Genomic DNA, 19,372 nt, shown 5'->3' with positions numbered 1-19,372 from the left:
GTTCGATATTTTACCACATTACTAACCTTAAGCCGAAAAACAATTGTATATCCCAAATTGAATCTTTGGTTAGCTTAAGATAGAATTGTGTGTACTAGTTAAGTATGAGAAATTGTGGGAACAAAAGTTGTTAAGGGAATGTATCATGAAAAATTTTAAGGGAATTTGGATACCTACTCATGTGAAACTACAAGAATTAAAAATCTACGTGCATTGATAAGATATATTTCCTTTTAAAATATATATATATATATATATATATATATATATATATATAAATAAATAAATAAGGGGACAAAATTACCCCAATATTGAATTCAGAATTCGAAGATCAATGCACATATGATAGAACCAAAATATAAGTTGATACATGAGTATGGATTGAAAAAGGGAATTTTGGGTAGTTAGGTATGAACTTTAAAGATTACATTAAGTGTATACAAGTTATGTTAGAGCTTGGGTTAATTAAAAATTCAATTTATTAGCTCACTTGACCAAATATACACCCCTACCTATACCTTAGCCCCATTACAACCTTGAAAAGACCTCATGATGTTTGCATTGGTATATTAACTGTTGTTGATTGGTTAGGAGAAGAACAAAAGTTAGAAAGCATGATTAGAGAAGGATAGAGTGATCCCCCTATACACTAGAGATCAGAGCGTACATACATTATCAGTGAGGGTTCAATGCTTGAATTTTCATGTTCCCTGCTTTCATGAGCTATCTTCCTGCACTTTTATCCATTTTATTGTATAATGATAGAATTAGTGGAATTTGATTTGTAATTGTTTTGAAGAGCTTATTTACTTTTAATCAAGTGGACAAGAATCATGTAGTTGCATTTATATATATATATATATATATATATATATAGGTTTGCATTGTATTTCATGAGTTTCTACATGTTCATGCTCATTTCCTTATCTCCTTCAATTAAGCATGAGGACATGCTAATGTTTAAGTGTGGGGAGGTTGATAAACCACTATTTTATGGTTTATATTGTGTTTAATTATGTGGTTTTATCATGATCCTTACCCACTTATTCATTAAATTAGCATGCATATTAGATTTCTTCCCAGAATTTATTACCTGTTTGAAAACTGCTTCCTAGAGACTTTAATTACTCAATTTTAATTCTCCTCTACTATTCCATTCGATGCCGTAATCTGTGTGTTAAGTGTCTCAGACTTTATAGGGCATGAATGAGTTGGAGATTGGAAAGGAAGCTAGCAAAAATGGAAGAAACACAAGAATTTGAGGAGATAACCAGCTAGAGGTGACGCGGTCGCATGGCTCACGCGACCGCGCGAAGGAGAGCAAATCACAGTGACACGGCCGCATGGTTCACGCGGCCGTGCGGATTGGAAAACCCAAGCGACGCGGTAGCGTGGACGACGCGGTAGCGTGGATGACGCGATCGCGTGACATGTGCGATCTGCATAATCTGCAGAATTCGTTGGGGGCGATTTTGAACCCTATTTCGACCCAGTTTTCGGCCCGGAACAGCAGACTAGAGTCAGAGAACATGCAGAAACAAATAACACATTCATTCAGAGACAGTTTTAGATCTAATTTTTTACTCTCTTAGGTTTTTCTCTCTAGGTTTTAGAATTTTAATTTTCAATTGGTCTTAGCATTGGAACATTGAGAAGAGTTATTTCCTCATCAAGACTTCGTCATTCTAGTTTGTTTTTTTAACTTGGTTTCATTCTTCCATGTTCTTTGCTTTGTTCAATTTTGTCATTCAGATACTTTTATGATTATTTAATGCAAGGATTATTTCTTTTTAATTCAATTTCAATTCCAATAATCATGTCTTCTTTTAATTCCCTTTCATGTGCTACGGATTCTTTATTTACAATGAGCAAGTAGTTTCCTTATTTGATGGGGAGTTGATTAAAAGGAACTCTTGAGTTGGAGGGATTGAAAGAAAATTTGTAATTGGGTTAAATGTTGGATTGCTATCCTGTCACCGACGCCAATCCCTTTGAACTAAGTGGGTTGCAACTTGTGAACAGATCTGGCATTCCAACTTGTTTGACTTTTCCTTACCTAGTAAAGGATAACCAAACAGAACAACCATTAATTATAAATTAATCTTACAATCACCCCATCAATAGTAGAAATTCCAACCAATCAACTCCCAGTCAAGGCTTTGATTAATTGTTAGAGCATGAATATTGTCTAAATATAAATTTCTTAATATATTCTTTCCTAGCATAATATTAAATATTTTTGCTCTTCCACTTCACTCGAAAAAATATATAGTAGAGTTGGACAAAATTTTATAAACAGGTGTATATTAAGTGTATCAGCAAAATTATGGTAAGTGTAATGCTAACCACTTTAAACATACTAATTCATCCTCTTTTAACTTTATACTATTCAACAAATTTTTAATCCATAAACCCTTAAATTATCTGTCGATATTATACTTTTCTAAAGATAACATATCTCTTTGTTGTTATTATTATTATATTTAATTATTTTATTAACATTTATAATTTTATCAAATTTTTAATTAATTTTTTATATTTTAAAAGTTTGTAATTAAATCTATATACTAGATTAAAACTTTCAGTTAGATCATCTTTTTTTAATTAAAAAATACTATTTGTTTTAAAAGTAAATATTTTAAAATTATTAAAAAATTTTTAAATAAGATTAAATCACACAATTAGTGCCTATATTTTTAATGAAATTATAAATTGGTACAAAAACCTAAAAGTATCACCCAAACGAGGATAACTAGCTATCCTGGTTTGGGTGATAGTGTTGATTTTGCTGTGGTTTTATTATAATTTTATTTCACACAATTAGTGCTAGTTATCCATTAGTACTTTTAAGATTTTATTATAATTTTATTAAAATTTTAATGAAATCTTTATAGTTTAAAATTTGTAATTGAATCTATATATTAGATTAAAACTTTCAATTAGATCATTTTTTTTGTTAAAAGATACTATTTGTTTTATAAGTAAATATTTTAGAATTATTAATTTTTTTAAATAACAACTAATAAAGATCTAATTACAATTTTTTTATCTAATATAAGAATTTAATTATAATTTTTTAAACTCTAATATAAGAATTTAATTATAATTTTTTCTCTCTACCTCAAGCTTCTCTCTTTTGTATGCTTGATCAGTTCCGATATTCTGCACCTATTTAGTTTTGCTGCTAAGCGTTTGTTTGGCATTGCAATATATTCATTTTTTTATGACATGTTGCAGGCCGAGTGGATGGTGCCTGAAGTGTTAAGAAATAAAACCTTCAAATGAAAAGTAAGCTCAGTTATCATTGGTTTTCATCATTAAATTTTTCTTTCTTTTGCTTGTGGAGGAGGTTTTCATAGTCTGTGTTCCTCTCTGACCTGAATCATCTGGCATAGGAAAAAATAAGTTAGAATTTTGATTACATATAACTATTGTTCTTTGGCTTCCTTGTCTCGTGGTTCTTCTCATTGGTTTTGCCACCCTTTTAAGGTATTCATAATTTTATGATTATAACAAGTGGTGATTGGATATCCAGGTGCGATGTTTATAGGTTTGGAGTCATATTATGGGAGCTCTCTACTTTGCAAACAGCCCTGGAGTGGAATGAATCGGATGCAAGTTGCGGGTACTGTCAGTTTCCAGCATTGTTGCCTTGTCATTCCAGATGATATGGACCTTGCTATCACGGATATTATCAAGCAATGCTGGCAGACGTGAGTGTACTCTTCAATCATTTTATCCTTAATCTAAGATATCAGAACTCTTGTTTATAGCATTCTGAAAACCACTTGTTCTATTGGATATGAATAATCACATGAAAGGAAATACACATTTGATCTTGTCAAGGTACAGTTTTGTTTCACTATAACCATTTTTTTAATAACAAACCCCTGTAATGAAGACTCGTCGTTTTTTCTAAAGATTTTTATGCATGATAAAGACTTGATTACACAATTTTTAAACTAAAAAACTTGGTTAAAAAATATTTGTACAGTATATGGACTTAATTGAAAACTTCTAAAATCTAGACTATAAAAATTTGTTGAAAATATTTCACATATGCAGAGATGCTCTTGCAAATGTTTAAGCTTTAGGAACCTTTATAATACTTAACCTACAATTATGGTTGGTGTGACCATATGATACTCTTGTGTATGCTAGAGATCCAAAGTTGAGAACTATAGAAATAATGGCGGCGCTGAAAGTCGTTGCACGAGCCGATCATTGGTTCTCAATCTGAAGTGTCGAAACCAGGTAGGCATGAGAAGGCTCGGTCATCAAGAGTTGGTGCAGACTCAGCTAACCATACCTTTTTCCATTTTTGCTGTAAATGCAAATTGGATAAGCTTTTTATTTTTTATTTTTTTCATTTTTCAATTTAGATGGGATCAAGTGTTATGTTCGATTTAGTAAAAATTAAAAAAAGAGTATTTTTTATTGAAAAACATAAATTTTTTAGTTTGTATTTGGTAAATAAAAAAATTATATACTTGTATTTATAAATTTTAAAAGATAGGAGTATTTTTAAATTCATTTAAGATGAAATTTCTTAAAAATAATTTCGCTTATTAAAATTAAAAAATTTAATATAATTTCATATATTAATTGATATTTAAATATAATTCTTATATTAATGTATATTTTAGTATTTTACTAAATATTATTATTACTTGTGTTTATTAAAAATTATTTTTAATTTAATTTATTCATATAAATGTTATAATTTTTAAAAAATTATCTTTTAAAAGTTAATTTTTATAAACTACTTTTAAAATGTAAAAATTTCACTAAACAAAGCATAACTCCTTCACTCTTCTTGCTGAAAAAAAAATTGTTTATATTTTTATCAAACTCATAAAAATAATGTCTTTTGGTTTAAATTTGATGAAAAAAAAATAAAAGTGCTTTAGTATTTTATTATATACATATATTTAATACGTGATATTATATTTGTAAAAATAATATGAATAATTATTTAAAAAATTACAAATTAAATAAAAATATAAAATTATCTATATTTTTGTATATTAAAATTAAATATTTTTTATCTTTTAAAATAACTTTTTTAGTAGATCAAACATAAATTTTTGTTAGTCTAATCAACATTTTTTTTTTAGAAAAGTGATTGAGAAGCCAATTCAAATAGATTAATTGTAGTAATAAAGAGAAAATATATCTTTTCAATTTGTTTTTTTTAATTAGTGTTATAAAATAGACTTATATTAAATTATTTTATATAAAATTAATAGTTAAAAATTGTTAAATAATAATTTAGTTAAATTTATTAAATTATTTAATATTTTTAAATATTATTTTTACATAAAAATATTTACATATAAATTTTTGTCTATAAAATAATTTTTGTCGGTGTATTTTAAGTGAAATAAAAGAAGTAAAAAAATGTAATATCATAAAAGGCCATTGCTATACTAATGAAACTTTTTTTTTTCACATGATGAACTGAGGTGGCATACTCTAGAGCAGACACATTTACCTAGTCTTTGACAGCTTTTCTGCTTCGTTACAGAAGTTTTGTTTCCTCTATAAAATAAGGTTAGTGAATTATTTTCTACGGATGGACCTCGAGGCCATTTTTGTGTGTGTGTTTTTTTTTTATTTTATTGATTGTTGTTACGATATTTTTTCTTTACTTATTTTGAATTTTGTTTTTGGAATAATGTATATTAGAATCTTTTTAGAGGATTTATTCATGTCCAAAACTCCAAATAGTAACTATTAATGTTTAGAAATACATTTTATAAAAAAATATTTTACCAAAAAAAATGTTTTGAAATACATTGTTCAATGAATTCACATTAAAAAAATTTATTTAAATTAACAGACTTAAAGAGCAGTCATTGTTTCTTGGTAAAAAATTATTATTTAGTGTCCCTAATTTTAAGAGAAAAGCTCTACATCCATGTAAAAATTACATGGATTGTATCTAAGAAACTTTTACTTCACGCCCCACACTCCCGTTTGTTTTACACGCGCCTCTTATAACCTATATAATAAAGATTTTCATACAACGTAAACCTCTTTCTTCTTCTTCTTCTTCTTCTTCAACCTAATTAAATTTGTTGTTCTCCTCTTTCGTGTTTTTCTTCTCTGCATTATGGATCTGGATTGATTCAACGCAATTATCTTCGTTGTTCATCTTCTTCTTCGTTTTCTTCTTCGATCTGCACTTTTGAATTGAAACAATGAATGAATTAACTTCAAATCAGTTGAATGAGTGTGATTTTGATGATTCTTCTCAAACGCATCAATTTGATGAGGTTTGGATTATTGAATTCTGAATCAAATTTAATGGAATAAAATTTCTAATTTTATTTGAAGTGAATTGAATGGACTGAGGTGATCTACATCTGAATTGAATTCAATTGAATTGATAATATGTAACTGTGAGTAATTGTGAGTGTCAGTAATTGTAAGTAACTCTGAGTAAATGTGAGTAACTTTTCGATTCGGTAAGTACTAAAGAGGTGGTTCATCACTTTCATGTTTTCGGTTCGGTCCGTTAAAAGGAGTCTAACAAAAATTAGACCTATATGTTCTGTTTTCTTCCTTAAGCCCTATATAATTGTTTCACCGTAATTAAGATTTCGATTCACCATAATTAAGATTTCGGTTCACCATGAGTATTGTGTTTGGTTCACCATGAGTACTGTGTTCGGTTCATTTTGCACTATTCAAAACTCTTTCTCACCTTCTACTGCTTCTTCACTAGAGAGAGAAGGAGGAAAAGACAAAAAATACAGCAACAACAACAACAAAAGAATGACGATAGGGTTTCAGGGTTTAGGGTTTTAGGGTTTAGGGTTTATGGGTTCAGGGTTCAGTGTACAGGGGTTTAGTGTGTTTCAAACTTTTGGTTCACCCCGTGAATTAATTTCGGTTCACCGTGTTCATGGTTGAGGGTTTAGGGTTTAGGGGTCTAGTGTTTAGGGTTTAGGGTTCAGGGATTTAAGGGTTTAGGGTTTACAGTAGGGTTCAGGATTTAGGGTTTAGGGTTTAGGGTTTAGCATTTAGGGTTCAGAGTTCAGTGTTTAGGGTTCGGATTTAGAGTTTAGGGTTTCAGGTTTAGGTTTTTGGGTGTAGGATTTAGGGTTTAGGTTTTAGGGATTTAGGGTTTATGGGTTCAGGATTCAGTGTTCAGGGTTCTAGTTTTAGTGTTTAGGGTTTAGAGTTTAGGGTTCAGTGTTTAGGGGTTCATAATTTTTTTGGTAAACAGGAGAGCGATTTGGATTACTCTTCTGAAACGAATCAAACTGACAAAGTTTGGATTATTCAATTTTGAATCGAATTGAATGGAATGCAATTGCTAATTTGAATTGAATTAAATGAACGGAGGTGTACTGAATTGAATTAAATTGAATTGATAATATGTAAATTGTTGGCAGAGTTATTTGAATTTGATTTTATATAATGGCTTATGTTTCATTCACTCAGTACTATACAATTGTATTGTTTTCGGTTCACCATGAGTACTATGTTTGGTTCACCATGAGTACTGTGTTCAATTCACTATGAGTACTATGTTTGGTTCATTCTGCAAAAAACTGTTTGAATTTTATTTTATATAATGGATTATGTTTCGTTCACTCAGTATTATACAATTGTAATGTTTTCGGTTCACCAAAACTAAGATTTTCGTTCACCATGAGTACTGTGTTCGGTTCATTCTATATTATTCAAAACTCTTCTTTCTCACCTTCTACTGCTTCTTCACCAGAGAGAGAATGAGAAAAAGACAAAAAAATACAGTAGCAACAACAACAAAAGAATGACGATAAGGAGAAAACACGTGAAGAAGAAGGAACACGAAAAAGGAGGAGAAGGAGGAACGCGAAGAAGAAGAAGACGCTCCGTGCGTAAACGAGCGTGAAAAGAAGAAGAAGAAGAAGAAGAAGAAGAAGAAGAAGAAGAAGAAGAAGAAGAAGAAGAAGAAGAAGAAGAAGAAGAAGAAGAAGAAGCGTTGGGCAATTTCGTGTGTATTGGGCGCGTGTATTTCACGTTTCATTTAATGGTATTAGGTTTTTTTTATATTGGGCCAACTTGGTTACATGGTTACATGGATGTGTAGCATCCCCGTAATTTTAATGATAATAACTAATAGCTATGGGGTGTAATATTTTATTCGGCGACAATTTTTTATTTATTCCAATCAATCTTTTTCATTGATAAGTTGATTTGTCAATATTGTTTGATAAGATTTTTAATATAAATAAACAATTATCAAGAGGCATAAACAAAAATTAAATCTGATTAATTGTTAGAGCATGAATATTATCTAAATATAAATTCTCTAGTATATTCTTTCCTATCATAATATTAAATGAGTAAATAGTCAAATTGGTCCCCGAAAGATAGCCCATTCTTCAAACGAGTCTCCGTAAGAAAAAGATAATAAAATTTGTCCCCGAAAAATTTAAAATTGGTAACGTTAGTCCTTCTGTCAAATGTTTCAGTAACGGCGTGAACATATGCTGACCTAGCCGTTAGTGTGACACGTAGGCGAAGGCTGAAACGGCATCGTTTTCTTAGTTGCTCCTTTACAACGCTTGGTTTTCATCCCTGTTTCGTATTCTCTCTCAAGTTACATCCTTCTTCCGAAAAGAAAGAACCCCTGCAATCCCTTCATCTTAGTTGTTTTCTCCAGGAAGACGAAGCATTGAACAGCGACGACCAGGCTTGACCGACGACGACAGTGTGCTGGAGTTGTTGGTGAGCAGTTTGCGACCACGTTGGTCAACCGAAAAGGGCACTCCATCGCCTTGCGTGAGAGGTAGGTTAGCTATCTTTTCTTATTTTGTGAGAGTGATTCTGGTTTTATCTCCTGATCAATGTGGTTGTATTATCATTGGACTTCCATTGTTACTGTTTGCAATGTTAGGGTTTAGGAGAATGTGTTCAGGCTTAGGGCTTTGGTGATTAGCCATGATATGACCCTGTTTTTGGATTCTTGAGAACGTTGTTTGTGCTATGTGTATGTGCATGTGTGTGTGTTAGATTCATTTTGGGAGTTGATGTTGAATATGCATTGCCTCTCCATGAAATAAATTTGCATCCGTTGTTGCTGTTTTGGTTTCAGATGGAAGGTCCCCCAATGACCTTTGTATTTCACCATGGTGGGAAGTTCCAAACAGATGAATCAGGCTATCTGTGTTATGAACCAAATAATACTGAAGTATTAATAGGTGTAGATTCAGATACTCTAGACGTTTTCTTTGTGAAGGGATACTACAAGGAGCTGGGATATGCTGAGATGAACAACTGCTTGTGGAAAGTTCCTGGAACGCTGCTGGAAAATGGGTTGAGGAAGCTAGAAAATGACACTGATCTGTTGGAATTGGTTAAGGATTGCAGGAGGAATCATCACCTCATCAACATCTATTTTGAGCATGTTGTGTCTAAGCCACACATGGTTTTCTACATGAGTGAGGATGATGATGAAGTACTTTGTTTGCCAACCATCCCTGAAGAAGCAGAGAAACCGAAGAAGGACCACAATGATGCAATGTCCCAAGATTACTGTAAGTCAACAAAAAAATCACCTAAGCCAAAAAGAGCCAAAACTCAGCCCACTCCTAAGGCTACTCCTCAGCCCACACCTAAGCCCACTCCTCAGTCCACACATAAGCCCACACCTAAAGCCACACCTGAGCCCACACCTCAGCCCACTCCTGAGCCCACACCTAAGCCCACTCCTGAGCCCACACCTAAGCCTAACCCCCAACCCACATGTACGCCCACACCTAGGCCCACTCCAAAGCCCAAAACCAAGCCCATGCAAAAGCCCATCCAGCAACCCAAACCTTGGACTAAATCCCAGGCTGCTAAAGGGAGTAGCAAGGCTACAGCAGCCGACAAGATCAGCAAGAAGGTGAAAGCCACAACCAGTACAAGATCTGGAAGGCAGGCTAAGGCAACTCCACTTGCAGATGATAGTCAATCTCATGATTCAAATTCATATGATAGTGCTGAAGACAGTTTGTACAAGCCTCCAAAAGTTGCAGGAGATTCCATATACAGTAGTGACAGCGATAGTGGAGTTGATGGAGTAGAGTCTTCTTGGGCCAAGAAAGTAGATCACAGAGAGAAACATAGGCCTGCTGCTGACAGAAGAAGGGACAAAGCTATTGACACTGATGACTCCAGCTATGAGGACATCGAATCTGATGAATGCTCTGATGGAGGTATTTAGTGATTAATTGTGTGTCTGTTATTGAATTTACTTGTTTAACAGATCTGATTCCACTAATTTATTTTTTCTACACAAATCTTATGGTATTTTCATGTAATTTCAGAATCAGATGACGAATTTGATTGGGAAGAATCATCAGATGGAGATGAATGGAAGTTAGAAGATTCTGCCCATGAGTTAGACTCTGAAGATGAAGGGCTAGCTGTGTATCCACATTATAATGACAAGGCCAAATTTGGTGATCTGAAGTTTGAGGTAAGTATGGTTTTCAAATCCAAGCAACATTTTATGGCTGCCACTAGAGATTACACTATACAATGGGGTAGGAATATTAGGTTCTGTAAGAATGACAAGGTTAGAGTCAGGGCAGTTTGTAAGTGTGAAGACTGTTCATGGGTAGTATATTGTAGACATAACCCCAATGATGGTTCCTGGCAGATAAAAACACTAGTTGACAATCACACTTGCGCAAGAAAGCGAAAAAATAGAGCTGCTACATTGGAATGGACTGTGAACAAGTTATACCCAAAACTTAGGAAGCACCCTAAGATGAAGCATAGGGAGCTGTATGAGTGGTTTGTTAGGAAGTGCAACGTCAAGCTGAATAGTTCATGCATAACCCGAGCTCTTAAGGCATCTAGGAAGATAGTTGAAGGGGATGAGATTGCTCAATACGGGTTGATATGGGATTATGCACATGAATTGCTCACTGCCAACCCAGGTTCGACAATTCAGGTGGGTGTGATTCCCATAACTGATAATTCGCCTCAGTTCGAGAGATTTTATGTCTGTCTAGATGCTTGTAAGAATGGTTTCAAAGCAGGCTGTAGGCCATTGATAGGTCTAGATGAGGCATTCCTGAAAACATTACACGGAGGACAGCTTCTCACTGCATGCGGACAGGATGCAAACAATCACATTTTTGTGATTGCATACGCAATTGTTGATGTTGAGAACAAAGAGAACTGGAAATGGTTCTTGGAGCTGCTCCTATCAGACCTGGGAGAATATGAGGCAAAGAACTTGTGTTTCATATCAGACATGCAAAAGGTGAGGACTAATTTGAATCACGATTTGATTTTTAAGGACTTTTTTTATTTAATGATGCTTCTTTGAGGACTGTTATGACTGTAAATCTTATCGGGCTTGACTTTTTTTTGCAGGGGTTAATACCAGCAGTCAAAGAACTCGTCCCAGCTATTCCACACAGATTTTGTGTGTGGCATTTGTGGAGGAACTTCTTCAAACAGTGGGGCAGCGTCGAACTTAAGGACTTGGTCTGAGAGTGTGCAAGATCGAGGACCCCGATTGAGTTCGAGAGGAATATGAATAGAGTCAAAAGGATTAATCAAAAAGCTTGGGAATACTTAGCCAAGTGGCCGAAGGAAGCTTGGACCAAAGCCCATTTCAGTGAAGGGCTAAAGGTCGACAACATTTGCAACAACGCTTGTGAATCCTTCAATGCAAAGACGAAGCATGACAGAGGTAAGCCTATTCTGAGTCTGGCAGAGGAGGTACGAAGAATGGTTATGAAAAGCATGTCTGATAATAAACTGAAGCTTCTGAGTTATCAAGGAAAACTTGCTCCAGTTCAGCAAAGTAGGCTAGAATCTCTTATTAAGTTATCCAGAAACTGGACTCCCTACTGGTCGGGTGATGCGAAAGAGGAAGTCTACGAAGTTCAAGGATGGCCTACTAATATGGTAGTAGATTTGGGGAAGCATACTTGCTCCTGCAGGTTTTGGCAGTTGACAGGTTGAATTCATAACTTATTTCATCTTTCATATGCATACCATGATTCATACTTAACTGAATGACTTTTTTTTTTCTGAAAAATATAGGCATGCCTTGTATGCACGCAATATCAGCCATCCAAGAAAAAAAAATGATAAGAGGCCTGAGGAGTATTGCCACGAATGGTTGAGCATGGATGCTTACAGAAGAACATACCAATTCAATGTTAATCCTGTCAAGGGACAAGATCTATGGGAGAAAACTGGTTCTCCTGCACCTGTTCCACCTCCTATCAAACCTAAACCAGGCAGACCAACAACAAATAGAAGGAAGGACAAGGATGAAGGACCCACTGGCACGAAGACAAAAATGAAAAGGAAGTATGCTCCAATTCGGTGCATGTACTGTGGAGAGGTGGGCCACAACAAGAGAACTTGCAGCAAGAAAAAGCAAGACAATGCTCAGGAGAAAGCAAGGATGATGCAATTGTAGCTTGCAGCTGTTCAACAACCACAACCTGCACCTGGTCCAGAAGCAGAAAGGGAAGATCACACTCAGCGCATACAGACACCACCTGCAGTAGCAGTAGCTGCTCCAGATGAACAGACTGAAATTCCTGTTACTCAGCATGCTCAGCTTCCACTGACACAACAGTCCCAAACCTCAACCAATGTCACTCAGGTAATCTTGTAAAAAGTTTTAATTTTAGCATTGGTTACTTGTAGCTATTTTTTATTTCAGACAATGATGAAAACTGTTTGATGCAGACTAGAAAAAGAGGAAGGCCTCCAAAACTCCATGTAACCAGGGCCAGGGCAAAGGAAAATGCCTCTCTAGGAGCAGTTGCTGTATCTGCTGAAACCATCAAGGGTAGCAGCTCCGCAACAGCCAAGAAACTTGCCAGCTTCATGACATTTGTTCCAACTCCGGGTTTCAAACCTTCCAGAAAAAAAGACATGGAATGACTTCAAGACTTGAAGACATAAGATATAGGGCATTTAGTATCTGTTATTTTGTCGGGGCTAAATTTTAGTTTTTATAAACAATGTGGGAGTTGTGGTATCTTCAATAGCCCTGTTTTTTATATAGCCCTTTATGGTATACTGCTTTGAACTGTCAGCTACAACCTTTTGGATTATTATCATGTTAAAACAATGTTCTTATTTGAATCTGAGACAATGGAAACTAGTTCACTATTGGTGATGTTATCATGTTTTTCTATTCCTACTTCACTTAATTTTAATTCTGCTTTGACTGATTTGCTTATATTATGTTATGATCAACAACAAAATTGCATGTAAATAACCTTTTTACTAGTAAAGAAACATGAACATACAAGGTTTTCACAACAACAGAAAACTGTCAAGGTTCACAGCATTATCCTTTTCACCTTTTCACAGTAACTGCTTCACTTCTCACTAAAGAACATACACATAATCATAAAAACCACAATCACAACTATTAATCCAAAATACAGTTGCATCCTAAGTGCTTTTACTTCAGCTTCTAAGGTCATCATTCTCCAAGATATGTTATGGTTTAACAAAGCAGCATCACTCTCCATTTGTGCATCAGTTTTAACTTCTCCTAAGTTCTCTAATCCTTCATAGTCGTCGTCCTCAGCCCACCTAAAGTAATTGCAGTGGCTGCCCTTCTGCACAACATCAGGGTACCAAATTGTCAAAATCCAACTCAAATCATTTGAAGCTTCAAGAAGACTACATTGATAACTCACCCGGTATCTTGGACAAGCATGGAACAATCTATCAGGATTTTCTCTTGTCCCAGACTTCTTGATCACTGTCTTCAGCCCACAAAAGCAAACTTGGTCGGAGTTCTTCCTCCGCCACCGCAGCGAAGAGCTTGAGGCATGGCTTCCGTGTGATTGCGACGCTTGTCCACTGCGACCCCCACCTACGCTACCCATCGTGCAACCGGTCATGAATTTTCGGCCTCTGCAGAATCAAGCTCAAGCTGCAGCAACAATGGCAATTTAAAACGAAGAATGGATTAGGGTTTACAGACCTAGGACTAATTTGACATACATATGGAAACATATTTTGTCACCAGTCACTCTGCGCCAAGCTGGCATGCTCATATGCCACACTGACAGCCACCTAAGCAACAGGTAACGGCGTCACTGACGGAATTGACGGAAATTTGACGGAAGGACTAACGTTACCAATTTTAAATTTTTCGGGGACAAATTTTATTATCTTTTTCTTACGGGAACTCGTTTGAAGAATAGGCTATCTTTCGGGGACTAATTTGGCTATTTACTCAATATTAAATATTTTTGGTCTTCCACTTCACTTGAAAAATTATATAGTAGAATTGGACAAAATTTTACAAACGGGTGTATATTAGGTGTACCATATGGCAAGGGTGATGCTAATCACTTCAAACATATTAATTTGGCCTCTTTTAACATTATACTACTCAACAAATTCTCTAAACCATAAACCCTTTATTGTTGTTATTATTATTATATTTAATTATTTTATTAGTATTTATAATTTTATCAAATTTTTAATTAATTTTTTATAGTTTAAAAATTTGTAATTGAATCTATATACTAGATTAAAACTTTTAGTTAGGTCATCTCTTTTTCTTTAATTAAAAAATACTATTTGTTTTAAAAGTAAATATTTTTGAATTATTAATTTTTTTTAAATAAAGTTAAATTACACAGTTAGTTCTTATATTTCACTAAAATTGTAAATTAGTCTCTACACTTTAAAAATTTGTAATTGGGTCCCTAAACAAAATTAAATTTTGTAATTTAGTCCCCACCGTTCAAACAATGTTTGATTTAATAGAATATTCGTTAGCATATTCGCTATTTTAAACATGTGAGTTATACGTGTTTGACAGTAGGGACTAATTTACAATTTTAGTGAAAGTATAGGGACCAACTGTATAATTTAATCATTTGAAATTAACCAAAAACTCCCTAGGCTATCTGAGCCCACCCACCCCTCCCCAGCTCTCTCACTCTCATTTTTTCACTTTCAAAAACAGCACCCCACCCCAGCATTCTCTATCTCTCACCTCGGTTCACCGTCGTCGTTGCTTCACAAAGTTGAGACAGGCTCGTTTGGCTTCGGTATTCCTTCAACACTTTACCACAACTCCCAACACCATCATCCACCTCTCTCCTTCTTCATTGTTGTTGCCACCATTACTGAGAGTCTTTGATTCAGCCAAAACAGCGTCGTGTTTCCGGCACTACCACCATTGATTTCGGAAACAGAATCACATGCCGCGTCCAGGTCCTCCACGGGCCCGGGTGGTTTTGGTGCTGGTAAAGCGAGACACTACAGAGTTCGGTTTGTGTAACACCCTAACTATCAAAATGTCATGCTTTCGGCTGCCCACTCTGATAGCTCGGGTATTATGATCACTCTTACAATATTTAATACTAAAATATGAGCCTGTTTAAAACTTAAATCGTATTACCACCCAAAAGACTTTCTAAAGATGACATATATCCATACAAATATCAATACTTATAAAGGATACATATATATAAATATATTAATAGTTTTACAAGCATTACATAATCAAATCTTATCCCTTTTATAAAAACTCGTAAAGATAAAGGCGAGGGAAAAATAGTAACTAATAACTAAAACAACAACATCGAGTAAACAAGACGCAATAAAACTTTTCATAAGCCTCGTCATCCGTCTCCTGTAAAGATAAAGCTGTAGGGGGTGAGAACCTAACCACACGATCTTGCCACAGAGTTTCAGAATTGTCATGATAAGATATTTAAAGAGAAATCTATTTTTAAGCTCAGTGATTATTGTTTGTCCTTTGAATCCTTTAACAAAAACTAACTAGTCATCCAAAAACCTTTTTCCTCTGAATCTGTTAAAAAACCAACAACTAGTCTTCCAAAAAGAAACCTTTTTCAAAAATCAATATTTAAATATCCAGAAAGCCAAACCTTTCTTTTCTTTTAAGAAAATCTTAATCAGAAACCAACCACGCAATCAACCAACACAATCATCAATTTAGCACCAAAGCTCATTCTCAAAAGTAGCACACCAGGACAATCACAGGAAAAACAAACAAGGAAAGCACAGGTTTAGATAGCAATTACAGCAAATAGTTCAGGTAGCAGTTAATAACAGTTTAACAATTAGACAAACTAAAACAAGTTTAAACCCAAGCAAAGCATACAAATGCATATGATGCATGCCTGTCCTATGGCTAATGAGCTTATTTGTCTGTTATCCAGCCAACCCGACAAGTCCAAAAACCTTAGACTGTCCCCCGATGCGCATCCCCATGAGTCTATGCATAGCTTTTTCTCATATATATATATATATATATATATATATATATATATATATATATATATATATATATATATATATATATCAAATCGCTCAATGGGGGTACCATTCCCGGGAATTTATAAGTGTCTGGTCATCCTTACGTCATAGGGTCAACAGAGTTTCGAGTTTCAACCTGGAACAAGTGGTGGCAAGCCACTGCGTCTACCCAGGAAAACTCGTGTCTCAGATAATTCAAAATCATAAGCCATATGAATAATCCACTCAACATTCATCAATGTCTAACTCATTCTCAACATCATCATCATTCATCAATCCATGTCTCATTTCCAAATTCATTCAAAATCATATTTCAAAGAAAATCCTCATCATCCTTCTTTCCATTCCGTTCACTAACAATCCCAATCCAAAGCATAATTCTTCCTTTAATAAATAAATTAATCTTAAACTATATAATGTTTAAAACAAAACCTTTTAAAATAACTACTTCAAACGAAACTTCTAATTTTATAAAATTTCGGCAGCATCTCCTCTAAAAATCGGACTCTGTTACCCTTTTCGGGTCCCATCCAAACACTCCTCAAAACCTTTCTCAATCATTTTCAAATCTCAATCATTTTCTAAAATTCAGTCCGTTCTAATATCAAATCATTTTCAAATTGAATCAATCCCAATAATCAATCTTTTCTTCAAAATCAAACCAACTCTAATATTAAATAATTTATAAAATCAAACTAATTTAAAACCGAACCGCCTCCAAAAAAAAATCAGTTCATTTTCATATCTCAAATCATTTCAAAAACCAACTCATTTACATAAACAAACTAACTCCAAAACTAGAAAAAAAACCACATTTAATAACATTAAACCAAATAACTTTACAAACCACACTTTTATCAATAACCACACACCATTGAAGCAATCAATAATTTAGTACAGCCAACAGCCACATCCATAAGACAAACATAAGTTTTAGGAATAACCTCTACCTCGATGTCGCGTTAACCACACAAAAATTGGAAACGCAGCAACCCTCTATGTTCTAACGAGGATAACAGCATCAACCACAACTCAAGTAGCAACAAGCAACAGCAAATTTAAAGGGGAAATTAATAATGGCTGCAACAAATGCAAGGACAAAACAGAACAGATTATCATAGGAGTAATAACCAGCATCAATTCGATTAGTCAGGATAGTAGGGACATCAACGAAATCAGAACAGTGGAACAAAATAAAAGCGGGACAGAATCAAGAAAGGAAGAAGTGGAGTTACCGGTGAATCTGTCCCGGTTTTGGCGACGATGACAAGGAAAGAACACAACTCCTCTCCCTTCTCGTGTTCCATTCAACATCGCTCTCACTTCCTTGACGGGGGCAGAAGCGGCAAGGACGGGCTCTTCCCCCTTGCGTGTTAACGACAGCAACGGCAAAGACCCCTCCGCTACGTGCAACATCCTCGACCAATATCAATAGCAACAACGCATTTCCCCCTTCTTCCTATTCGTCACTCTTCCTCTTCTCTTCCACCCTAATCGGTGTCGACGATAGTGAGGGAAGCTTCGGCGGCAAACCTATGGCAACGGTGACGGGTCGGGCTGGACGGACCGGCGGCGACAGGCAAGATGCGCATCTCCTCTCCTCGCGGCTGAGCAACCTTGTGCACGTTCTTCCTCTCTCTTCCCTCTGCTCTTCGCGCTTTCTCTTCAGCTTCACCCATGGCTGACAACGGCGCTGCGAGGACGACGACGGCGACTAGGTGGCGAAATCTACTCCTCCTCACGGCTCTCTCTCTCTTTGTCGCCGACTTGTGATGGCGGCTCGTGGCGGATCGGCAGCGACAGTGACTTGGCAAGCGCGGCGATGGTGGCGACGAGGCCCACCAGCGCTGGTGCATCTTCTCCCTTCTCTCTTGCTCGGATATCACTTTCTCTTCCCCCCTTCCCCAATCGATTTTCCCCCTTTCTCTCTTCCCTTTCTTTTCCCGTTTCTGCCTTTCCTTTCTTTCTTACTGTCTGTATGAGTTGTTGTGTATGTGTCTGGGTGAAGGGAGGTAAGGTGAGTGGCGGTGAATGTGGGTAGGGGTTAGGGTAGAATTAGGGTTTCTTATTGGAAATTTAAGATTTGATTTGGGGTAAATGTAAAATTAGGGATTTTTGGGCAAATTGAGGTTTTGTTAAATTTTAATAAAATTAAGAGATATTATATTAAATTAAATTTTAAATTAATCATTTAGAATTATTTTAAAAATATTATTTAATTATCAATTTGTTGATTTGCTTTTAGTTAAATATTCTAATTTAAAATATAAGATAATATAATTAATTTTTTTATTTATAAGAATTAAATTATTAAATTCTAAAATCTAAATTATTTAAACCAAATCATATAAAATTTTTATTATTTTACATTTGCTAAATGTTATAATTTAAATATAGAAAATAATTCAATAATTCTAAAAACAAATAAAATAAATTATTTTAAACTAAATTAATCAAAATTTGTTTTAATTATCTTTAATAAAATAATTTCAGGGATTAAAATACTTAATGATAAATAAATCTAAATTAGCTCTTAATACGATCTTCTAAAATTTCTAGGTCTTACAGTTTGTGAAGGTAGGAAGGTTAGGATGGTCCCTGACAGGATGGCGAAGGGCGGGGAGGTGTTGGCGGACGTTATGGGAAGGGGAGAGGATGAGGAGCTTCCTATGTTCCAAAATGGTGCGTTTGAGGTTGATGGCGGTAATGGTGTTGGAGCGGTGGATGGGACGATGCTAATGGATCATGAGTTCTTGGATTGGTATGTGCTTGTGGGTGGGATCCAGAGGAATACTGAAGGTTCCAGAAGGCTTAGAGAAGGGGGTTGAATCTATGACCTTCTTTAACTTTGATAAAGTGAGTCTTAAAACCAGAAATTAAACTTGGCTTTTGTTTAGTCTGCGCAGCGGATTATGCAGGAGACAATTTCGTTTTGTCTCATAAAAAATAGAAAACAAAACTAAAGCAGAGAGGAAGAAGATGACACAGCCATATATCTTAGTTCAGTTGCCTTGTGCAATGCAACCAACATCCAGTCTCCACCACAATGTTGGTGAAAATTTCACTATCTTTTAAGTATTACATACAC

The 19,372-nt window shown here is 34.9% G+C and overlaps 1 protein-coding gene across 1 annotated transcript; it reads right to left on the bottom strand.

Annotated features, from left to right (window-relative positions):
* Window positions 1–13,349: 13,349 nt before the first annotated feature.
* On the bottom strand, window positions 13,350–13,868 carry LOC110263018 (uncharacterized). Its single transcript, XM_021103554.2, has 2 exons — window positions 13,677–13,868; window positions 13,350–13,595 (listed from the first exon to the last, which is right to left on the bottom strand). The coding sequence occupies exons 1-2, from the start codon at window positions 13,866–13,868 to the stop codon at window positions 13,350–13,352; spliced, it is 438 nt and encodes a 145-aa protein (XP_020959213.2).
* Between the last annotated feature and the right edge of the window lie 5,504 nt (window positions 13,869–19,372).

This window comes from Arachis ipaensis, chromosome B5 (assembly GCF_059453495.1).
Source record: "Arachis ipaensis isolate K30076 ecotype BB chromosome B5, ASM5945349v1, whole genome shotgun sequence".
Lineage (NCBI taxonomy): Eukaryota > Viridiplantae > Streptophyta > Magnoliopsida > Fabales > Fabaceae > Arachis > Arachis ipaensis.
The sequence above is the reverse complement of the archived record's forward strand: the minus strand, read 5'-3'. Positions and strand labels throughout refer to the sequence as shown.

Coding starts and splice junctions, on each gene's coding strand:
- LOC110263018 (XM_021103554.2), bottom strand. CDS start 13,868: ATGGGTAGCGTAGGTGGGGGTCGCAGTGGACAAGCGTCGCAATCACAC. Junction 13,596..13,676: donor ATGCTTGTCCAAGATACCGG/GTGAGTTATCAA, acceptor GATGTTGTGCAG/AAGGGCAGCCACTGCAATTA.